The 20,914-nt window shown below is 42.7% G+C and overlaps 1 protein-coding gene across 18 annotated transcripts in view; it reads left to right on the forward strand.

Moving 5' to 3' along the window:
- NEXN (nexilin F-actin binding protein) overlaps positions 1 to 20,914 on the forward strand; it is a 355,548-nt gene that overhangs the window by 279,097 nt on the left and 55,537 nt on the right. For all 18 annotated transcript variants that reach the window (XM_086954162.1, XM_086954175.1, XM_086954189.1 and 15 more), the window contains one exon: positions 9,414 to 9,596. In XM_086954162.1, the coding sequence (XP_086810288.1) occupies positions 9,414 to 9,596 (183 nt within the window). The remainder of the gene's footprint in view (positions 1 to 9,413; positions 9,597 to 20,914) is intronic.

The raw sequence follows: 20,914 nt of genomic DNA on the forward strand, positions 1-20,914 counted from the left end.
ACTTGGCGATTGCATACAAGTGTCCCCGGTTTCACTTGAGATGAAAGGCATCTCTTTGAGAGAACTGCTTTAGAAACTCCAACGCACAAAAGTGCTGACATTTTGTATTCTGAGCAGTGGTGAAAAAATCAAGCCAGTGTTCTCCCCGTTGCTGTAAGACACCCTTCTCCACCTTTGAGTGCAACCGCCATTCGTAATCCGCTAAGTGTCAATGGCTGTGTTCGTCTGCACTGGTGTTTAAAGATTCCTTGAGGTGATTTACCTCCAGAGAAATTCCATGGCAGTCCAACCACTTTCAGAGGCACACAGCAGCCTATCATAGGGCTCAAAACCCCGCCATGATGACTTGCAGCAGCCTTCTTGATAGTGGGCAGGAAGGCCATTACTGCCAAGTGAATAGCCCTCAACTCCAACAAGTTGATATGGAGTTGAGTCTCAGCAGGAGACCAGAGACCTCTGATCTCCTCATCTGCCAGATGGCCTCCATAGCTCAGCAGTGATGCATCAGTGACCAACGTCAGATTTGGATGGAGTCAGGAGAGGGGTCTGCCTCTGACCCAATCGTGGTCCAGTAGCCACCACTGCAGATCTTTTGCAGTCTGCTCCAAAATCTGGATATACTCTGAAAGATTCCCCATATGTTGGGTCCACTGACATTTGAGGTCCTGCTACACAGCCTGCATGTGCCACCTGGTAAGTTTGGACAGCTGGATGCAGGAGGTAAGCAATCTCAAGAGACTCAGAGCCACCCACCCTGAGATGAGGTCTGAGGCTAAACCAACAGGCTCCTAGCCTGTATGTCCTAGGACTTTCCACTCCCAGAGAAAGGAATGAAACTGTGCCATATAAAGAATAGCTCCGATGAAGTGGAGTGCCTGTGAAAGAGTCATGTGTGAGTTTGGCAAGTTGATAGTGCACCCAATGATGTTAGTAGGTTCACCATCATGTGTAGGTGGTTGACAACTGCCAGTGGCGTGCCTGCTTTTAACAGCCAGTAATCAGCTTAGGATAAGACTGTTAGCCAGACCTCTGAACATGTGTTGTGACCACCGCATCACATCACTGAACAAACGAGGAGCACTGGTGAGGACAAAAGTAAGCACTGAAAATTGAACTGAAAATGATCTTGGCCCGCCATGAACTGAACATACCTCCAGTGGACCTGTAGCATGGGGAAACTGAAATAGGCACCCTGCATGTCCAATGCCTATCATTCCGTTTCCGGAGTCCAGGGCAGATGAATCATGGGCTAGCATGAGAATCTTTAATTTGTGTTTTGCTGTAAGGCATTGAGAGGATGAACATTTGAAATAGGATAACTGCCTCTGTCCTTCTATGGCACGAGGAAATAACCGGAATGATAGTCAGATCCTACTTTCTATGCCAAAACCCTACTTATGGACCCAGCTTCCTGCTGCAAAATGGACAGATAGTCCTTCATCAGTCCTCCTGATGGTTGTGGACGGTGCAACAGTGTAGAAAGAAATGGGAGTGTGTAGCGCCGATTAACAATTTGCAGGTCCTACTTGCATAAAGTGATGGCGTCCCACAACCTGGAGTAAATATCTCATTCTGCCTCTGAAAGGTTTGCTGTGTGCTGGCAAGGACACGCTAAAACGGTTCTGCTACTGCAGATGCTGGAGGGGCAGGGGACTAAGCTGCATGTTCCCCCTGCTTTTCGGGGCTTTGTTTCTAAGAACTGCAGTCTTGGCCTTGAAAGGGCTGAAAAGCCAGCTGAAGGGGTCTGGCATTAACAAAACGGAAAACCCTGACCATATCCACGAGATGGTGAAATGGCAAGTGGAATTCTCCGCTGGGAGTGGAAAGATACAAAGAAAATGTTGTGGCTCTGCTCTCCCTAAACCATTCCAGGGCTGAGTCCAGTTTCCATTTTTTTCTCCAAAAAGTCAAGAGTTGTCAAACAGCATGTCCATTAAGGACACCTGGACATCCCCAGGGCAGCCAGTAGACCTCATTCAGGCATGGTGCCTAAGAGCCACACAAATGTCCCTACCTTGACCTAAGCAGTCAGTTGTGGCCAAGCCAGAGCATATAACAAATTTCATAACATTGCATAGCATTGCAACCCTCAGAAATAGTCTGTGTCAGGGATACCTGAAGGTCATCAGGAACTTGTGGCACTCTATCCCAAAGGGCATTAGAGTAGTGGTCTAGAAGGCAGCTGGTGTTCACTGACCTCAGGGTAAGACTCTTAGAGGAGAAAGTCCATTTTCTAAATGACTTTATTCTTTGAGATTCAAGATCAGCCGGAGTTAAAGGAAAAGCGTTAGAATTCAATTTGCTTGTGGGTGCCTGTACTATAAAACTCTCCTGCATTGGATGTTGCATATGAAAAGCTCTGTGCCCAGCGCTGTACAATAGCAACAAACAATCACTCTAGTACCTGGCAGACCTGAGCATAGTTTCAACCACATCCCCAAAAGTGTGCCCCGTGAAGGTCTCATTCAATGGAAGCATGGGCTCTGAAGGGCTTGACCTGGTTGAAGTACCTCAGTTAACACATTAGTCTTCACCTCCAATGTGCGTAGCTGTTAGTCTAGAACTTCTTTCGCACTCTGCATAATGACTGCAAATCAGGATAAGTGGAAGATACAAGGACAGTGTCTGCAGAAGTATCCCCGACCACTAGAATCTTGAAGTTCCTCACACTAGTTTTCCTCATCAAATTGAGGAACATAAACATAGTTGCTCCCCTTTCTAATAATTGTCATTACTGAAAAAAGACTGTGTAAAGTTTGGGCCCTACTACACGGTAGAGGTAGAGAGTCAGAATTTGAAGGATTGACAATTGGCTGACTGCCGGTCAGAGACGTTTATGATCTTGGTTGAATTTGTGATTTATTCTGCTCAGAGTGGGATAGCATGATGGGCTGCATATTCTCCTCCAGCGTCTATGGTATCAGCGTCGATGTGAAGGGAATCGGCGCAAGGGAAATTATGCAACCAAAGTCAGCACCACAGTCGGTGCTGAACCCAATACATGTTAAGGGGCACTGACGGCACTGAGGGCAGATCCACCAGCAAAACCCCAACTGAAGGTACCTGCAGATACTTGGTAGGCCAAAGTCACACCAGTGGAAGGAAGGAAAGTGTTGAAAATGCACAGTGTGTTCTCTCTGAAGGCTTCTCCATGGTGCAATATCACCAACAGACCTGGAAATTTGGTGTGCACCTGGACCAGATCTGGGTCTGCTCTGATGGAGATCGTGAGTGAGACAGGGAGGAACCCTCTCTGGAGTCTGAGAGTGGTGGGATGGGGTCAATTCAAGCTTTGACTTCTTATGATTTATTTTGTTACTTGCCTGAAGACGTTAAGCATGATGATGAGCTGGTGTGGGGACAACTTCCGGGGCATGAAGGTGACCTTCTTTCGACTGGCTGTGTTATGGAGTCTTGTTTTGTTTGGCGAAATGAAGTTTTGCCTCACACCCCATATGGCCTTTAGATTTATCTGGACACAGTCCTCACAGACCCCAGACATAATAAGCATATTTCGTGAGGGTCCGTCACAGGTCACAGAAAAGGTCCCCCTACTATTTGAATCCTATGGTATTTTGGGTGGTGGGCCTTTCCCCTTTCACACTGGTAAATGTTGGTATAGTCTGTGGTCAGGAAGACCAAAAAGAAGCTCCGGATCCATGTCTGAAGGTGCAGAAAGAAAGGAAGTGACAAAAGCGCTCAGGGGTGGCACTTATATGTGTCTGCTCATCACTTCCAGAGTAGAACTATGTGCGCACGGAGCAACACAAGGCCACCTACCAGCAAGAACGAGTACTTCTCGAAAGTTTTCGGATCCGGTCTGACACCTGAGCAATATTCACAAGGTGAGAAATCTGCAGTTACAAATGTCCGTTAGAAGTCAGACTTCTTGGTCCTCAAGAATCTCACGAAATCTCAAGTGAAGCATCAACCCAATGTGTAGACATGCAAAACAGCTCTGGAAACTAGCATGGGGGAGTCCTGAAGAGACACATTCTTACTAATGTTAGCATCATGTGAGGTGTCGAACAATTTACTTACCTTTGGTAACAATGTATCTGGTGTAGACATAATCTAGACGCAGATTCCCTACTGAGAATCCTCCCCAGGTGTCAGATTGGATCTGGAAACTTTTTCCCACTATACGTCCGCTCACCAGCAGAGGGCGTTGAGTGACTCTGCACTGACATCAGTTTCTTCGTGACTATAGTCCTCACTCAAAACGTGGAGCCACAACTGAAACTGCCTATTGGAACAGTGTGCCGAGACAATAGACATCGTGTGTCACGTATCTATTGAATGAAAAGGGAGAATGACACAGTCAAGAACGCAAGAGGTCCAAAAAGGCTCAAGGTAGAAAGCAGAACCAGCAATGTCGTTCTGCCCCTCCAAGAAACAGAGACAACCACCACGGTACCACCGACTGAATGGAGGAGAATGTAGAAATGAAGCAGAAACAAACCTGCAACCCAACCAGGATATCCCCAGGAAAGATATCACATTGGCTTACAACACAACAAGAATGTCTACAAATAGGACATCCCAAACACAGACTCACAATAAACGAAGAATAAAAAGAAATAATAGTTCACATTGCGTGGAGGATGGGAGCGGCGCAAGGAATCTGCGGCTAGATGCTGTCTCTACCTGATACATAGTAACTGAAGGTAAGTAACTTGTTCATCTGCTCGAGACATCTAGCCACAGACTCCTTACTTTGCATCAGATACCCAAGCCATACCATCCCGAGTAGGAATGGCAAACTGTGACTACAAGAATGTACAAGTAATAGGCACACGGTCAGAAAACAAGAGATCGAGGGAAAAAGGATGACTGAGCAGAATATCAGGCTCAGTCAAAGTCCGACATAGTAACTTAATCAGCACAAGCCCCGAAAAGGGGCCAGATGCCCCCTCCACCTCCCATAAATATAATAGCTATAGAAAATCGCTTAAAATATTCATATATCTGGAAATATACAGACATAGAATCTTATTAAGATAACACAAAGGGTATCTAGCTATACACATATATCCCCTTGGAAAAAAGAGAAGAGCACAAGAGTATGTACTCTACCTCAAGGGAAGATATACAATAATATGGAAGAATGACAGGAATAACCGCACTATGCACCGATATTACAACATAGCAGTTGGAGAGTGCAGTGCATAGAAAAAAAAACCTATGTCCACCATGAAGGGGAGAGAAGGGTGCATAGTAACCACCATAAAAGGAGGTAACTTAATAAGGACAAAAGGGGGAGGGGAGCAACAGAAGGAAACCATCACAGCACAATGCAGTGCCGGACCTCAAGTGCATTTAACCTTGATCACAATGTTGCGAATAGAAGCAACTAGGTTACGTAAAAGATGTTTCCAGACCTCAGAAGGAATAGATGAATTAGTAGCAATGAATTAGTAAGGAAGAAAGTAACAGGTATGTAATACAAGGTAGTCAAGAGATACCTAACCATGCCACATATAGTCAAACAGGGACCGTACGGAAAAATCAACTATCTTCAATAGAGTCTGGAAGAGAAGGGAATATCCTCGAAGGATGAGAGCCTGAAGAAGATTGGAGAAGAAGAAGAAAAAGTAACCAGTGGCAGCATAACCAGGAGACCAGCACCTCTAACGCTGAGGACCCTCATAGCCAGAAAAGAATCCTAATAGAGAAATTAACACACCCAAAAAAGGAAAGCAAGCCTAGCAATGCAAAGTGTCACACTAAACCAAGGCAAAAGCACGCAAAAAGCATTCACCTGAGTGAATATTAGTGAGGAAACCAACAAAGCCACATAGAAAAGCCAATGGAGGAACTGATGCTCCTGAAAGGGGAGCAGAAGAGAAATGCATAGCGTTGTATCACTCCAGGCAAAAGCGCATGCAAATGTAGTGTAAGGTTACAGCTCAGACATATGGCAACCAGGATAATGGAATCGCAACACAACTAAAAAGTGTTCCGATCTACAATTTAGAACCCCCAGAAACAGGAGGGGGTCGTCAAGGCCCCAATAGGCAGCAGGTAACGTGCAATCTACAAACAAGTTGCCTGTAGGCCATCCCACTGAAGTACGAATGTGGGACAGTGTCAATGTGCAAGAGGAATTGCAACACAGAAGGCGATGTGTGTGAACAAAGGCACTAAAGAATGGGATACTATACATAACATACTAGCCTGAGTACAAAAATGCGTGGAATTCATTACGGTATAGCAAATATACATAGGGGTAGAAGATCTCATTAGGCCATATGGATAGAAAGAGACCAGTATCCAACAGATGTAAGGTGACAATTGTGTGGGAAGAGTGTGAGGGAAGAGTTCAGAAACATCACCTCAGCAAAGCCCACGTGGCTAATACATGAAGATGTCTATGAACATGTCAAGCGATGGACAGCTATCCAGAAGATATCATTGCAAAATATCCATGCCTACATGTAATCCATATCTGAAGAAGCAGAGTAACAACATACATCACGCCTACGGAGGGAGAAAAACCATATGGAGAGATACAGGGAATAGACACTCATATACAATAGGTATATGGATATAAACAGAAAGGCTTGATGAAAGCATACTAGAGATACCTCACCTAGAGTATAGTAGAACTCAACAAGCCGTAAGACAACTCTTATGAATAAAGCAGCTAACCCTCTGCATACAACCTAGGAGGCAATTCTGCACATAGTACAAGGGCAAAACTGCACTTAGTAGAGAAAGAAAATATGGCACTAATGTGCACCACCCACTTGGAACTTGCAAGTGGGATAACAGGGACTTCCTAAAAGGAGTGCAGGGTAGCATAAACAGCCAATATGTTACCTCGAAAAGGTGTTGGTGACACCGAACCAAAACAGTTTAAACTAAGATTTGCATCATACCGCTTTCTCCGACACCAAGGACAAGCGCTATGCGACAGAGTCCCATAGCGTATGAGATATTCTAACTAAAACGCAGGCCTCATTAATGGATCGTTTGGCTGCATTGGCAGAAGAGAAGAGACCCCGACCCCAATTATCTAACCATCTGGAATGCTTGCCAGGAGCAACCACCGGAAAGACAGAAGGACCTGCCGATTCAGGAGCAGCCTTTATCACCAAACCCGCAGTAGTGAGATGGCGTAAGAGGCAGTAGGGGATCTCCTGGGGTAGGGCGATGCCTGTGGCCCATTGCTGGGTTGATATTCTGAACTATGGCATGTTGTGCCCTAGTCCCCAACAGTATGCCAAAGAGGAACTCGTTGTAGGGGAGAAACATGATCTCTCCCGTTTCACCTTGGCTGAGAACCTGTAGCAGGGTGTCTGTGGTTTGCTGCACAGAAGGAAATTGGCAATGCACAATTGTAGCTGTTCTTCTTAGAACCTCTGACAAAGAGGGACTATCCTCCATCCCAATGCCCGGAGGAGAGAGCAAACCTGAGGCTGGAGAAGACTGTAGGCCACTAGCCCCTCCCCCCCCCAGATAAGTCAGCCAGTTTTCTTCCAAAGGTGATGGGCAAGAGTACCAAGTATGGTCTACTTTCCGGCATTTTCTATGGGGTGGGGATAGGAGGGGTGGCTCTGCTCGTGTAGCATTGTGGACATGCTTTCAGTCAACCTACTGTGGTGGATTGGCAACACCGGATGTCCAGGCATATACCCCGGCTACGCACCTGCTCATATTAAATGATTGGTGGTACGGAGATAGGTCAGACCCTGCATATGCAGTGGAGCGATGGCGGATGGGTACCACACCCCTCCACACAATCATCTATGCAGGCTCAACCAGGAGGGCTTTGTCACCAGCGACCACCACAGTCTTTCATTTATGGAAACGCACCCTCCGGCAATTGGGTAAGTGAGGCAGGATAACAAAAGCAGCTCCTCTCTGGCATAATGGCCTCTTGCAGCAACTTGCTGGACTACCTGGCTTCTCAGGATGGGAGGAAATAGGAATCTCCACTGTCTGGGACATCCTTCATGGCCGGACCCTGAATTCCTTTCAGGAACTACAGCAGGAATATGCTATGCCCCGATTACAATTTTACAAATATCTTCAACTTCGCCATGCCTTTTCTCCATATCTCCCACTCCATGAGACCATACCTGATTTTAGTCCATTTGAGGCAAAAGTATTTATGGGAGAACTGGGGCAACAAAAGATCTCCAAAATCTATATCCAGAATCCAAATGTTTTCTTCCTTAACAGAACGAAGCCTCGCTCTGTTTTCCGAAAATGTCCATTGGCGAATACACGAACTCAGCAAACAATCCCACAAAGCGGGAGGCTTGGCGGGCAGACTTGGACCCATTGGACGATGAGGATTGGACCGAGGCGCTGGCATTCCCATGGGGTGCTGCCATTGCGACACGATTGCGATATATACAGTTTAAATACTGCCACAGGGCTTGTTATCCTAGATATCAGCTTTGGCGGGCGAGGCGTATTGCCTCTCCACTTTGCTTGTGCTGCCAGGTGGCCGAGGGCACCCTTATCCATACTGTGTGGCTGTGCACATCGCTCTCTGGGGTTATTGCATGTATGTCGCAGGTTTTGGGCTTGGAAATCCCTTACTCACCTAGATTAACTCTTTTGCACATAACTGATGATAATGGGGGCAATTTATATAAACGTCTTCTATTGCTACTGGGCCATGTTTTGTATCACCTAATGGGCATATGACACCTCAGTTGATTGTTACAGTAATATCTTGTTAGTTACAATATTCTCTTTTATACATTTGGCTACAAAATGTCGACATCATTATGATTAGTATGTACATTCTACTGTTATGGCATTTGACCTTGACAGGCATATCTTGGCTGTTGACAATAACATGTTGTTGTGAAAAAAAACCCAGAAAAGATCAGCAGACTCTTCCTGCAAACGGCCACATCAAAACAACACACATCATGATCTTTTGCTGCAAACGTGAGAGAACCAAGAACCATGCTGTGCAAATGCATTGCTATCTAAACTGTCCTCAACACCAAATGCTATTCTTTCTGACCATAGCGCCCCGTGCAGTCTTTTTAGCACCGGTAAAATCCCTGTATATTGCTCTCGACACAAACACTAACAGGATATTGGTGCTTTAAATAATTCTTAGGCTTACGATGGTGTGATGTTTTACCTCAACTGCCTTTTGTATGCCTGATAAGAATAATCATTGTGTATATCAGGCAAAGGACTGATTGCCATTTCATAACTGCGTCCGCATTATAGCAGCCATCTTTTATTTCCCAGTTTAAAATTATTTGATCATTCATTCCTAATCTTCTGATTGATCCACACTCGTTCTTTATAGCGGTTTTTTAAAGAGTGCTGTATTTGCGTCAGTACAAAACAGAGTTTTATTGTAGCGTGCATGCATGTTTAAAACTAGGTTACAAATATTTTTAATACTCACATATATATATGTTTATTTATTTCAGGAGGCTGAAGACCAAAAACCAGCAAGAAAATGTGAAGCGCCATTTTCTCACAAAGTTAACATGAAGGCCCGGTTTGAAGAAATGGCAAGGGCTAGGGAGGAAGAAGAACAGAGGCGCATTGAAGAACAAAAGCTTCAAAGAATGCAATTTGAACAAAAAGAAATTGATGCAGCATTACAGAAGGTAAGCCACAAAAAGCAAAGTATTGACGATACCAAGACATAGCCATAAGATGTAGTACTCCCATTCTTACCGAAACCGCGAATCCTTAGTTATTCTGCATTTCAATGATATGGGGTCAACTAACAGGCATCTATAAAATGCACCACATGAGCCTTTTTGAAGCATTTCGACTTGACTGGATTTCCGTTAGATATTAATATACAAGGCATATTGTATCCTATGAAGTGTTAATTTGTCTCAGACTTTCTCCAATTATTGCAGTTACAGGGATTAGCCAAGGGAAGAGTGCTCACTTTCACCACTAACCAGAAAGGTGAGTATTTGGTTTGCAATGGAAATCTGTCCTCCTAATTACCCTTGACTGCCAGCGCAGATGTGGACGGGCAGCCAAGCTCAAAGATGCTGGTGGGTTCAGTCTTGCCTCTGTCGATGCCTCTGGGCTTCTGGGGCTGGTTCTTAAACTTCTATATAGCCAGGCACAACCTCGACAGGACAGGCCAGTAACGCGTAGGCAAGGTTAGGCTTGTTCCCAGCTAAAAGAAAACAGGCAACAAACAGCTCCACATACTGGATGAAAGAGCAGCAGGGTTCACTCGGGTCATCCTCCAAAAGGTGTTTTGTAAGCCAAAGGAGAGTTCCAGCTTGTATTTCCAGGTTGCCGCTGTCCCAGACCAATCAACTTGAATTATAAAGCGAGATCAGTGGACATAATCCCTGGTTGCAGGTAATGCGCCCCAAAAGCTATCACTGATGCCACCCACCAGGACCTGTTCACGAAGGGCTATCATTTTGTGACTAGTGCAAGGCACCAATGAGGAAGAGCACCAGATTCACAGTTAAGAGTCCCTCAAGATCCGAGACCCACAAAATGTTGACAAAAATCAAAAGTGCAGGAGGTCTTGCAGGTCTATAGTGAAAATTGATATTGAATGGTCCAGCTGCAAGGATGGGCTGGATGTAAAAATATCCACTTGCAACATATAGGCTCCAAAATATTAACTTAAGCAATATTGTCAAACTAAGGACACACAGGAGTAAAGATTAAAAATCTAATTTCACATCTACTTCCCCAGACAATATTGTGCAAGTCGATGTTGCTGAAGGTGATATTTTTAAGTCAATATTTTGGTACCACACCATAGATCGTTGGAGACTTCTTCTTACAGTTTGAATAATAGCAATGTAACAGACTCCTAGACACAGCATTTGGTCTCTAATTATGTATCACCCCCTCATATTCTCCTCGTCCCAGTCCTAATGATATCAGGTGTGCCGCCTTCCCTACAGCTCTACCACATTAAAATGCACCCCTTTTCTCAAACAAATACACCCTATGCGCATTTCTTCTATGTTTATTGCCAATGTCAGCAAAAGGGTCCTTACACCCACACTCCTCATCCTGCTGGTAGGAGCACACTTTATTATTTTTTCATGGTGTCATGTTTTTTAAAAGAACGTAATTATTTGGTTGTTCAGGAGATGAAAAGGCTTGTTTTACATACCGCTTCTCTGAGCGGGCGGTATGGCTCCAATGATCGCGAACGTGATCTCCGCCTATGTGCTGAGTTGGGGCAGGGAGACTGATGTCGTGTTGGCAGTCCGGCTGATTAAGAGCTACAAAGTTAGCATCCAGTGCCCCTGCCGGTGTTTTTCAGGCGTGCGCTGGGAAGTGTAGGTGGCAGGGATTTATTCAGTAGCCAAGTCTCATGAGATGGGACTTGGTTGCCGATCGACCCTGTAAAACAGGAAATGGAGAACTTCTTTAGTGCATTCCAATCTCCTAGTCAGGATGGCAAAGAGGAAAGTGGCTTCAAAGCAAAACAGTGTACAGTCCCTGGCACAGGATGAACAAGAGAGATGCTGCAGATTTCAAGCCAAGATCTTCATTCTTGAATACAAGGTAGGGAGTGGGACAGTAGTCAATGAATGCCATGGCACAACCCCAAGCTAAGAGAATGAGGGTGGATGATGAAGAGGATCAAGAAGTAGATCCAACGGACAAATACATTCAAGCACCTCCATTTAGGGACATTTGAAAACATATTATTAAGGTGCCTGTATTTGAAGAGCTATCTCAAGATGAGCAGGGGTTTTATGCACAATATAGTGCCACAAACAATGAAAGCCTCCCTCTACATGATGTAATAAAGCCCTTAATACTAAAAGAGTGGAAGGAGGTATATAACTCTGCAATTCCAAGATTCCTGAGCAAGAGATATGTAATTGATGGATTTGATGATGATTTGCCAACACTCCAAAAGTCAATACTATCTTGGCTTCCATGGCTTCACCTTCTTTCTTGGCATCAGAGGACTTAACATTGCCAGCTGCCAAAGACACAAAAGTGGAGACATCATTAAAATGCTCTTACGGAGCCTCTAATTAGAGCCAATACTTATGCTGCCTATGTGACAAGTTCTTCGAATGCATTTTAACTCTCTTTATGACAGCTTACCAGTGAAGGATGACCCAACTACTCTTCTAGCAAATATGGAGTTGTTAGCTCAGCATTTGTCAGATACCACATTTGACAGCCTGTGGGTGTCCTCATCAGCAGCAGGTGCATCGGTTGCTGGGAGAAAAGCTTTATGGATGAAGTCTTAGTGGTTAAAGTCATGCCAAAGATCTCAAGTTTATAAATTACCTTTTTTTTCGGGGTACAGATTTTGCTTGGTACTGAACTTTATGAAATGTTACAGAAAGCAGCTGCATTGAAAAAAAATACTAGAACCATTTAAACTCTTCATTAATAAGAAATCGTTGATATCAAAAAGATCCCCACTCAATAATCAAGACAGACAGCCTTTTTGAGGACAGGCCCCAGGTTGGGGGGGGTGCATTCTATAATAAATGTTAGCAGATGTTAAGGAGTCTGCTAGAGGTTCGATAAATAAGTTGAAGAGTCTGGGTGAAACGGTGGATCCTGTGGATCCCCAAGGGTGACCGTAGTGGGCTGAGAAAGGGATGGATTAACCTTGAGTCATGACTCTTTGGATTTTGTTGTAGAGGAATGAAGTAAACCAATGTAGAAGGACCCTGATAACCCCATCCTCTGGTCAAGTAGGTTCAGTAGACTGCTGTTTTTAACAGTGTCAAATGCAGCAAAGAAGTCAAGCAGTATAAATAGATACGATTCATTCTGGTCCAGCATTTTTGATTTGCCATCCATCTGGACACATTTTTACAGAAGCTTTGCCAGAATAGGGATGTTGAAGATTGGGCGGAAGTGGATAAGGTCTGAGCAATCTGCAATTGGCTTTTTCAAAATGGGGGTTGGCTGCCCTACTTTTAGGCAATCAGGGATAGTGCCTTGTCGTAGCGAGGCGATTGGTAAGAAAATTGTAAGAAGTCAGTCACTAACTTCCCAAACTCAGTCTTTGCTCAACAAGGTTAGTGGGCCAGTAAATAAAAAAAATATATATATCTATATAAGTAAGCTTTCTTGGCTTTGGTTTGGACATTAAAGTGGCGAGCGTCTCCGTGCTCGTCTATGAGGACGCCCTGAAGGGTCGGGGGCCGCCTGCTCGGAGGTTTCTGTTGGTGATTAAATAAGACGGCATGACCCACTCGCCGCAGCTAAACCCACTTGGGAGATGCCACTAGAGCGAAAACAACTGCGGCGTTGGAAGGGATTCGTAGGGGTTGCACTTCCCCATCGATCGTTCAGGGAGAGAAGTCGGCAATGCAAGTAAAGCCAAATAATTTTAACATGCAACTAGACTGTTCCACTCTAAAACCTTTTGCATCAAACAGCTGTGAGTACATATTGAATGTTCCAGCAACACGAATACTATCACAAATTGAACACTACTTACCTATGCAGAGACTGATGCATTGTGGGAAAGGTAGTATTGAACAAGTCACGTGGTTACAAACATTTAAATACGCTCACAGCAAGGCAACCTGTGACCACTCCTGTCCGTGATCAAGGCAATGTCGCCGAAACATGTTGGACCTGTAGGAGTATGTATGCAGTGGTACTTGGATTAAAGCTACTCTTCCTGAAATGGGCCTCTGTAAGCCTTCTTGGCTTTGGAGATATATATATATATATATATATATATATATATATATATACTCACAGGTTGCCCTTCACGTTCGGGGAGCACTTCCAGGAACAACAATGCCATGCAGACTCAACAGTTCAGAAGTAGCGGGTGGGAACTTGCAGCCTATCAGCAGACGGCATCTTCGCATTTGAGTGAGACTCGCATTGCCAAGGGAAAGTAGAGAACGGCCTTTGAGAAAGCTGAGAAGCGAAACGCGTCAGGCCGCGACTTCTGAACTGTTGAGTCTGCATGTAAATGTATTTGAGCTTATATAGCGCACAGCTACCCACAAAGGGTTTCCCGGCGCTTGCTTAGGGAACCCGTCCTGGTATTCCCCTGTGAGATAACCCCGGCAGGGTATCCACAAGGTGAAAGCCAGGCATCCCGCCGCGAGGGGCCGTTGTGGAGATTAAGCAAGCTATTGCCCAGAGTCGCAGAGTGTGAACCCATGAGTTGAGAAGGCACCGGAGCGAGAATTATCGAGTCCGTGGAATTTTTGAGCCCAAGACCCGCCGAGATGGGGAATTGAACCCTGGTCCAGGGCCGATCTCAGCTTCCGGGTCTGCCGCCTCTAACCCCTGAGCCACACTTCTCCACACAATGCATGGCATTGTTGTTCCTAGAAGTGCTCCCCGAACGTGAAGGGCAACCTGTGAGTATATATATATATATATATATATATATATATATATATATATATATATATATATATATATATATATATATATATATATATATATATCTATATATCTATATATATATATATATATATATATATATATATATATATATATATATATATATATATATATATATATATATATATAGATATATAGCAAAATTCTGTTCCCAGTTTTGACCACAGAAGTGATGGACCACCACACGATTTGGCAAAGTGTCACAACGAACTTTTATTATCCATTTTCAACAGCAGTTCAGGTAGGCATGACGCGTTTCGGGCAGGGACTGCCCTTGATCACATAACGGAAATGCAGATTGTATCACCTTAAATAGTGCACACACTCATTTTTTTCTCTCTTTCTCTAATCACACCACGTGTTTTAGTGAAAAAACGACATAGAAAACAGACTTTTCTAGCGTGTTAAGTGTTTTGAATGTACACAAGGAATTGCAGCTTTGCCCAGATAAAATAAAAGCATAGCAGCATATTGAATATTGCACACAAAAAATAGAAATTCATTCAAAGTAGTTAAGGTTGCAATGAAAAAATGGCCGCATGAATGCGTATTGGCGTGTACCCGTTCTTAACCAACAACATAATTTTAAAACTATACAATACAACTAACATGTTTTGTGGTCCGTAATCCAGTTAATAAAGCCAATTGCAATCAAATAAATAACATATAAATATGTTAAAATAGTAAGAAAATATACCTCCAATGATTAAAAATAGTCAAATGGTAATTTACATAAATAAATATTATGTTAAAATGATTGTGCAAAAAATGGCAATATATATTATAACTGGCTGTAACATGGTTGTAATACAGTCAAATACATGTGTTGGTTCTCCAAAAGGATGCACGTCTAAAGGTCCTGCAACTCAGTAGGAGATGAATACTATTGATAAAGTGCAAGTGCTAATTTATTACAATAAGGGTAGAATATCTACCCTCAAACTACTGGTTACTAGAGCAATAGATAACCAGATATGTGCAAAGTCGAATTCCTATTATGTAAAGTGCTGAGTGAAATAAGTGCAACCAAGATAATATCAAAGGTTTAAAAACATAGTGATACTTGGGAGAGATATATAATTCTAGGTTCAGAAAGCATTGCTCAAGGATTTAGAAAAATATAATTGCATTACGTGCTATTGTATTCTAGACAACTGGCGATGTGAAGGGCCTGAGTGACATAACCCACTAAGTAGGTCGATGGGGTACAGAAAACCATAATCGTTATAGCATATATATATATATATATATATATATATATATATATATATATATATATATATATATATCCTACTGGCGGTCGCCAGTAGGTAGTTATAGTTAGGACCTACTTTCCATAGGAAATCCTCAACATTCTATTTGGAATAACTTTGGCGCCGGTGGACAAATCTCTGTGAATTTCTCAAAAAATGGCCTGCTTGGTTCTGCTCCTTCCCTGAAAGTTTGGGGGTGATTCGTCAAGTGGGGGCCGAAAAAAAAAGGGGGGTCCCAATTTTCTATAGGGACCTTTAGCCAGGGCTACAGCCCGAACGTTTGAACGGAATTACACGAAATTTGGCAGAGAGGTAGAGTTCTGTTCACAGATTGTGCTTTTTGTGAAATGGTGTAAATCCGTTCAGTAGTTTCAGAGAAAATTGCAAGTAAAATCATAGCCATATCTAGAGACGGAGTTCAGCACGCATACGGAAATCTGTTCAATTACGAGCGCGAGCTGCATGCTGATTGGCTGTGAACTGTCTGTCAACACTCAAAACCAGGAAGTGTTGGCGGCCATCTTGTGCCTCGCTAGAACCGAGTCACAAGAAAACAGTAAAGCAACGTTGAGAAATAAGGAAAGGGGGTAGGCTAGAAACATTCTGACCCTCTAGGCTTTCTCAGGGGGTCATACACGGATGTTTAGGCTCTATTTTTAATTTTTATTTTTTTAAAGGAAAATCGAGGCGTACGCGTATGGAAATATGTTCAATTACGAGCAAGAGCTGCATGCTGATTGGTTAGCAATACTCCAAAACAGGAAATGTTGGCAGCCATCTTGTTTGTCGCGAGAGCCGAGTCACAAGAAAACAGTAAAACAAAGTTGAGAAATAAGGAAAGGGGGCAGGGTAGAAACATTCTGACCCTATAGTCTTGGTCAGTGGGGTGGTACATGGATCTTTAGACTCAATTTTTATAAAAAGAAAAAAATGGCGGGGTACTCGTGCAGTACTTGTATGCAGTGGAAAAGGTGAAAAAAATCTGGAAGTCAGTTTTGTTTATTAGGTCCCGGGGGGCAAATTACGGGGGCAATTTTTAGAGCTATATTTCTATGACAGTATGTAAAACTTTCAGGTTTTTTTTTTGCTGCATCAGTTGTACTGTCTACGCATGCGCAACCTTGTTTGCAAGTGCACTTTTTTTTCTTTTTCTTCAAGTTCTCCAAGAAAACCTCTCCTGATTTTAGGTATTAAATTTTCCGCTTTGTTTTCCCGGGTCATGTGTGTTATACGGTGCTATACTTTTGTAATATATTGATAAACATATTGTATGTATATTTATTTGAAATGTAGTGTTGAGGTGCCAAACGTTGATTACATACTCCGTCCAACCCCAATTTTAGTAGTTTTCCTCCGTTATTTTTATTATACCTGTTACTTTCATTTTACCCTGCGCATATTTTCTCTGTGATCGATGAGATTTCGTGCCACAGATACCACGGTGTTTGTCCTTGGCCTCCGATCTTATCAGACTTGGTCACACGTATACCTAGAAACTAATTTGAAGGACGTAAAGGCACAGGCATTACAACACGTGTTGGTCAACAAAAAACATTATTAAGATTATGCATTTATCATGTGTGGTAAATGCATACTAGTTGTAAAAGCATGTGTGGAAAAGCGATATGCGTGCTAATGGTTTTGTGGTGATGATCACGCGTGCTTATGAACCAGGTCTGGGCGTGGTGGAGTCTAGGGTACCAGACGGCGGGGCACGCAGCTGCACTCATACAATATAGAAGTAATATAGGATTTTTAAAACTTAAAAAAGAATTATTCCATAATTATCCTAGATTAAGTCTTCTGTTAGTATGTTCATTAAATACATGAATATATGTTTTTAAACAATTAAAAACATTTGCATATTTTTTGTACGGGGCGCCGTACATGACGTCACACGGAAGCTTTGATGTGACGCGTAACGTCAAAGCGTATTCATAGCGTATGCTGAGAATGATTAGCAGTACAAACTATGGTGCAATCACTCTCTCACTTTCAAATCAGAGCACAGGGCACGCTATGAGAATGGTTAGAAGTGGTCCAATTCAGGTGTGTGGCTTATCCACAGTATCATAAAGTTATTTTTTAACCTGGTTAAGTTTGAGGTTTGCCTGAAATACTATGCTATAGGCAGATATGGATGTTTAGGGAGCGGTTATCTGCATGAAGCTTGGTTATTACTATTTACATATAGGAGTCTGAGGTAGGGAAAATAAGTCTATGTGAATGGCGAGGATTGCACAATAGTACCAGATAACTCCTTAATTTGCAGATACATACAATTGCATGGCTCTTGTATACAAGATGAGCCTGATTTGGACTGAGTTTTGAAAGGTAGTCCGACACCTGCTATCATAACAACGTTCAGTTTACTGGAAGCAGGAGGTATTTACTTTGAAATATTGGAGATTGTTGTGCAATGTTAGCAGGCATTGCTTACATGATTACGGTAACTGAGCATGTGGTTTGATTTAAAAAAAGTTGTGTTAACTCCTCTGCATGGGAAGCTGGATGTTTCCATCTGGCTGTCGATTTCGACCTTGAAAGCAGAGTCAACCAAATGAGTCGTATAAGAGCGCTATTGTCTCAAAAAGAGGTCGCTCTTTTATCTGGTACAGAAACATTTGTCCTTTATGTAGCAAACACCCGCACAGAAGTGCATGATTTATTAAATACAGACGTGCTTTTGAATTTTGGGGAGTTAATTTAGAGCATCTTTAATGTGTCCTTGACTACGGGGAAACCTTACTTTTTTAAAGTTAGAAGCAGTGGCCTTGTGACTTCTGTAGAAAGTATATTTGGTGTCTTTTGGGGATGTTTTCATTCGATTTTTCCAGCATCTTTGGTGCATTGCGCTTAATACTTGCAATCATTTCCGGTGTGCTTTTATTAATTTGTTTACATAAATATGGATGCACATCCTGCAGCAGACGATAATATGTCCCGGCTGTTGCTGCTTCGCAATTGAATGATTAGTTATTACGGAGTGCTGCCTTTGGCTACATTGAGTGCAGCTTATGGATTATCGTTTCGATTTTCCTTTTTCACATGTGTTCAAACTGTGTTCCATTGCCTGAGCTGTGATTTCGACTGGGCCCTGGATTTGTGTCTCTGCAGTACGGCGTCTTGCAACACGGATTATGACCAGCTGATGAGCCCCTTAGTGGTTCATGACTTGCTCTGTTCTGGCGGCGGGATTATGGCCTTAGCAGCGACACATGGAATAATGGGACGTTGGAATGTTTTTGCAGCGGCGCATGACTTCTTGGCACGCAGTTACATTGAAGATGACCTGAGTTTTCCTCCGATGGTGGTAGAGGCTCCGGTTGTTGAGGAACATGTATGTTTATTCCCACTATTGAATTGGATGGCTGAAATGTTTTCAGATGAGAACAATGACTTCCTCTTGGAGGCTGTTGCTACATACTGTGCGTACACACTGTTGGATTAAGACTCTTTGATTTTTCTACGTATTCTTTATTATTTAGTTACTGTTTTCTATCAAAGAGCGAATAACTTTTTTGGAAAATGTGAACTTGACTCTGCTTTTTAGGCTTGGACTCTGCGTTCCTAATTTGCCCACATTTATATCACATGCTTTGATCAAGAAAGGGTGCAGTGGGGCTGAGCGTTGCACTCACACCCTGTTAAGTTAGCATGGGTTTATTAGAAGCTTCCACACTATTTTTGTTTTTCTGCTCTGCTTTGCACACGACACGTACTTGTGATGTTGTTTAGAGAAGGCTGAGTATTTTGCTTTATATGAGAAAAATTTGGTATGCTAGATTTGTGAACTGCCTCGCTAGTTTTGTGTGTATAGTGAGAGCATGGAACATCAAGGTTATCTTGAATACTATGTCTGTTATTCAGAATGATCCTCGCACGTTCGAGTCATAAACATATGGAGCTGTGGTCACCCCTGATACTTGCGCGTTTCATAATCCATTGTGGAGGCAAAGTTACACACAGTTGGAGAATATTCGTATCTTGACAGTTTGTGGAGCACTGAATGTGATCCACTACTGCTGAGTACCAGAGGTATGGGTCTGCCCATGTAATCAGTTGAGACTTTCTGTAGTTATAAACTAATCTGCTAGGTAGGGAGGGTGAAATGTAGGTATATTTTAAATTTTACCTTTAGCATTATAGGATGCTTTTTCCGTTTGTATTTCATAGAATAGTAACAATGCTGACAACCTTGTTTCTGATAATATGTTTGGTTGTATTTTCTAAGGTACTGTGCATGAGATTATGGCGTTAGAAATAAACATTTCAAAGTTGCATGTGTCTTTATTTACATATTGTTTTTGACTGGTGTAAGAGTATATTGAAAGAGTGTTTTTGTTATCCTCTTTACTTCATGTAATCCAAGTCGCATGTTCTGGGTTGACTAGTCATTGGTGTTTTTGCTCTAGGGCGAAGAACCAATGAGTCACTGATTGCTAGTTTGGTAGGGGGTTTGTGTAGTAAGGTGGGTTTTGGTACACCGTAATTCATTGAGGACCTAAGTCTTTATGCACAGTTCTGTGTATGAGCAGAATTCCTGGAACAGTAGTTACAACAAAAAGGCTTGATAAAGGGCTTACACTTTGAATATGAATATAAAATAGAAAAATAGTTGATAATTACAGCTAAGGAATGCAGCAATTAGATGTGTGTATGTGTGGATGATGTGTAGATTGAGTGGAAGATGAAAAACGTGAAAAATAAGAAAGGTTGGAGAGACGCAAACTACCCACTGCATTGTCAGTGAAGTGGATCTTTGGATTTCCAGGTCATTACACAGATATGGTGTTCGATTCCACAGTGGGAGCAAGAGAAACTAGTACAACAACTAGGGAAGAAAGCTTGGGCATAAAGTACACACAGTTGGGCAGATTTACAAAGTCGTGGGAAAAATGATGCAAAAGTGACGCAAGGGGCTTGTAAACCTGCCGCAGTGTGTGGTAGAAAAGACGGAAGAAAGGACAGAAGTGTGCAAATTACCCACTGCTATTTTAGGGTAGTAGTTACCAAGAAGGCTAAATAAAGGGCCTGCACTTTGAATTTGAATTATAGAAGAACAATTGATAAGATTAGGCAAGAATGGTAGCAAGTAGGTTTGTTTATTTGTGGTTGTTGTGTTGATTGAGTGGAAGATGACTAAGGTGAAAAATTAGAGAGGTTGCAGAGATGTAAACTTTCCATTTCTTTGTAAAGGAAGTGGGTGTTTAGTTTTCCAGTGCATATATATATATAAACGCTTTAAACACAACTTCCTGAGGTCTCACCCTGAAATCCCCTTTGTCGACACCTACTTCTCACCAGTCAATGGATCC

This window comes from Lissotriton vulgaris, chromosome 1_1 (genome assembly GCF_964263255.1).
Source record: "Lissotriton vulgaris chromosome 1_1, aLisVul1.2, whole genome shotgun sequence".
NCBI lineage: Eukaryota > Metazoa > Chordata > Amphibia > Caudata > Salamandridae > Lissotriton > Lissotriton vulgaris.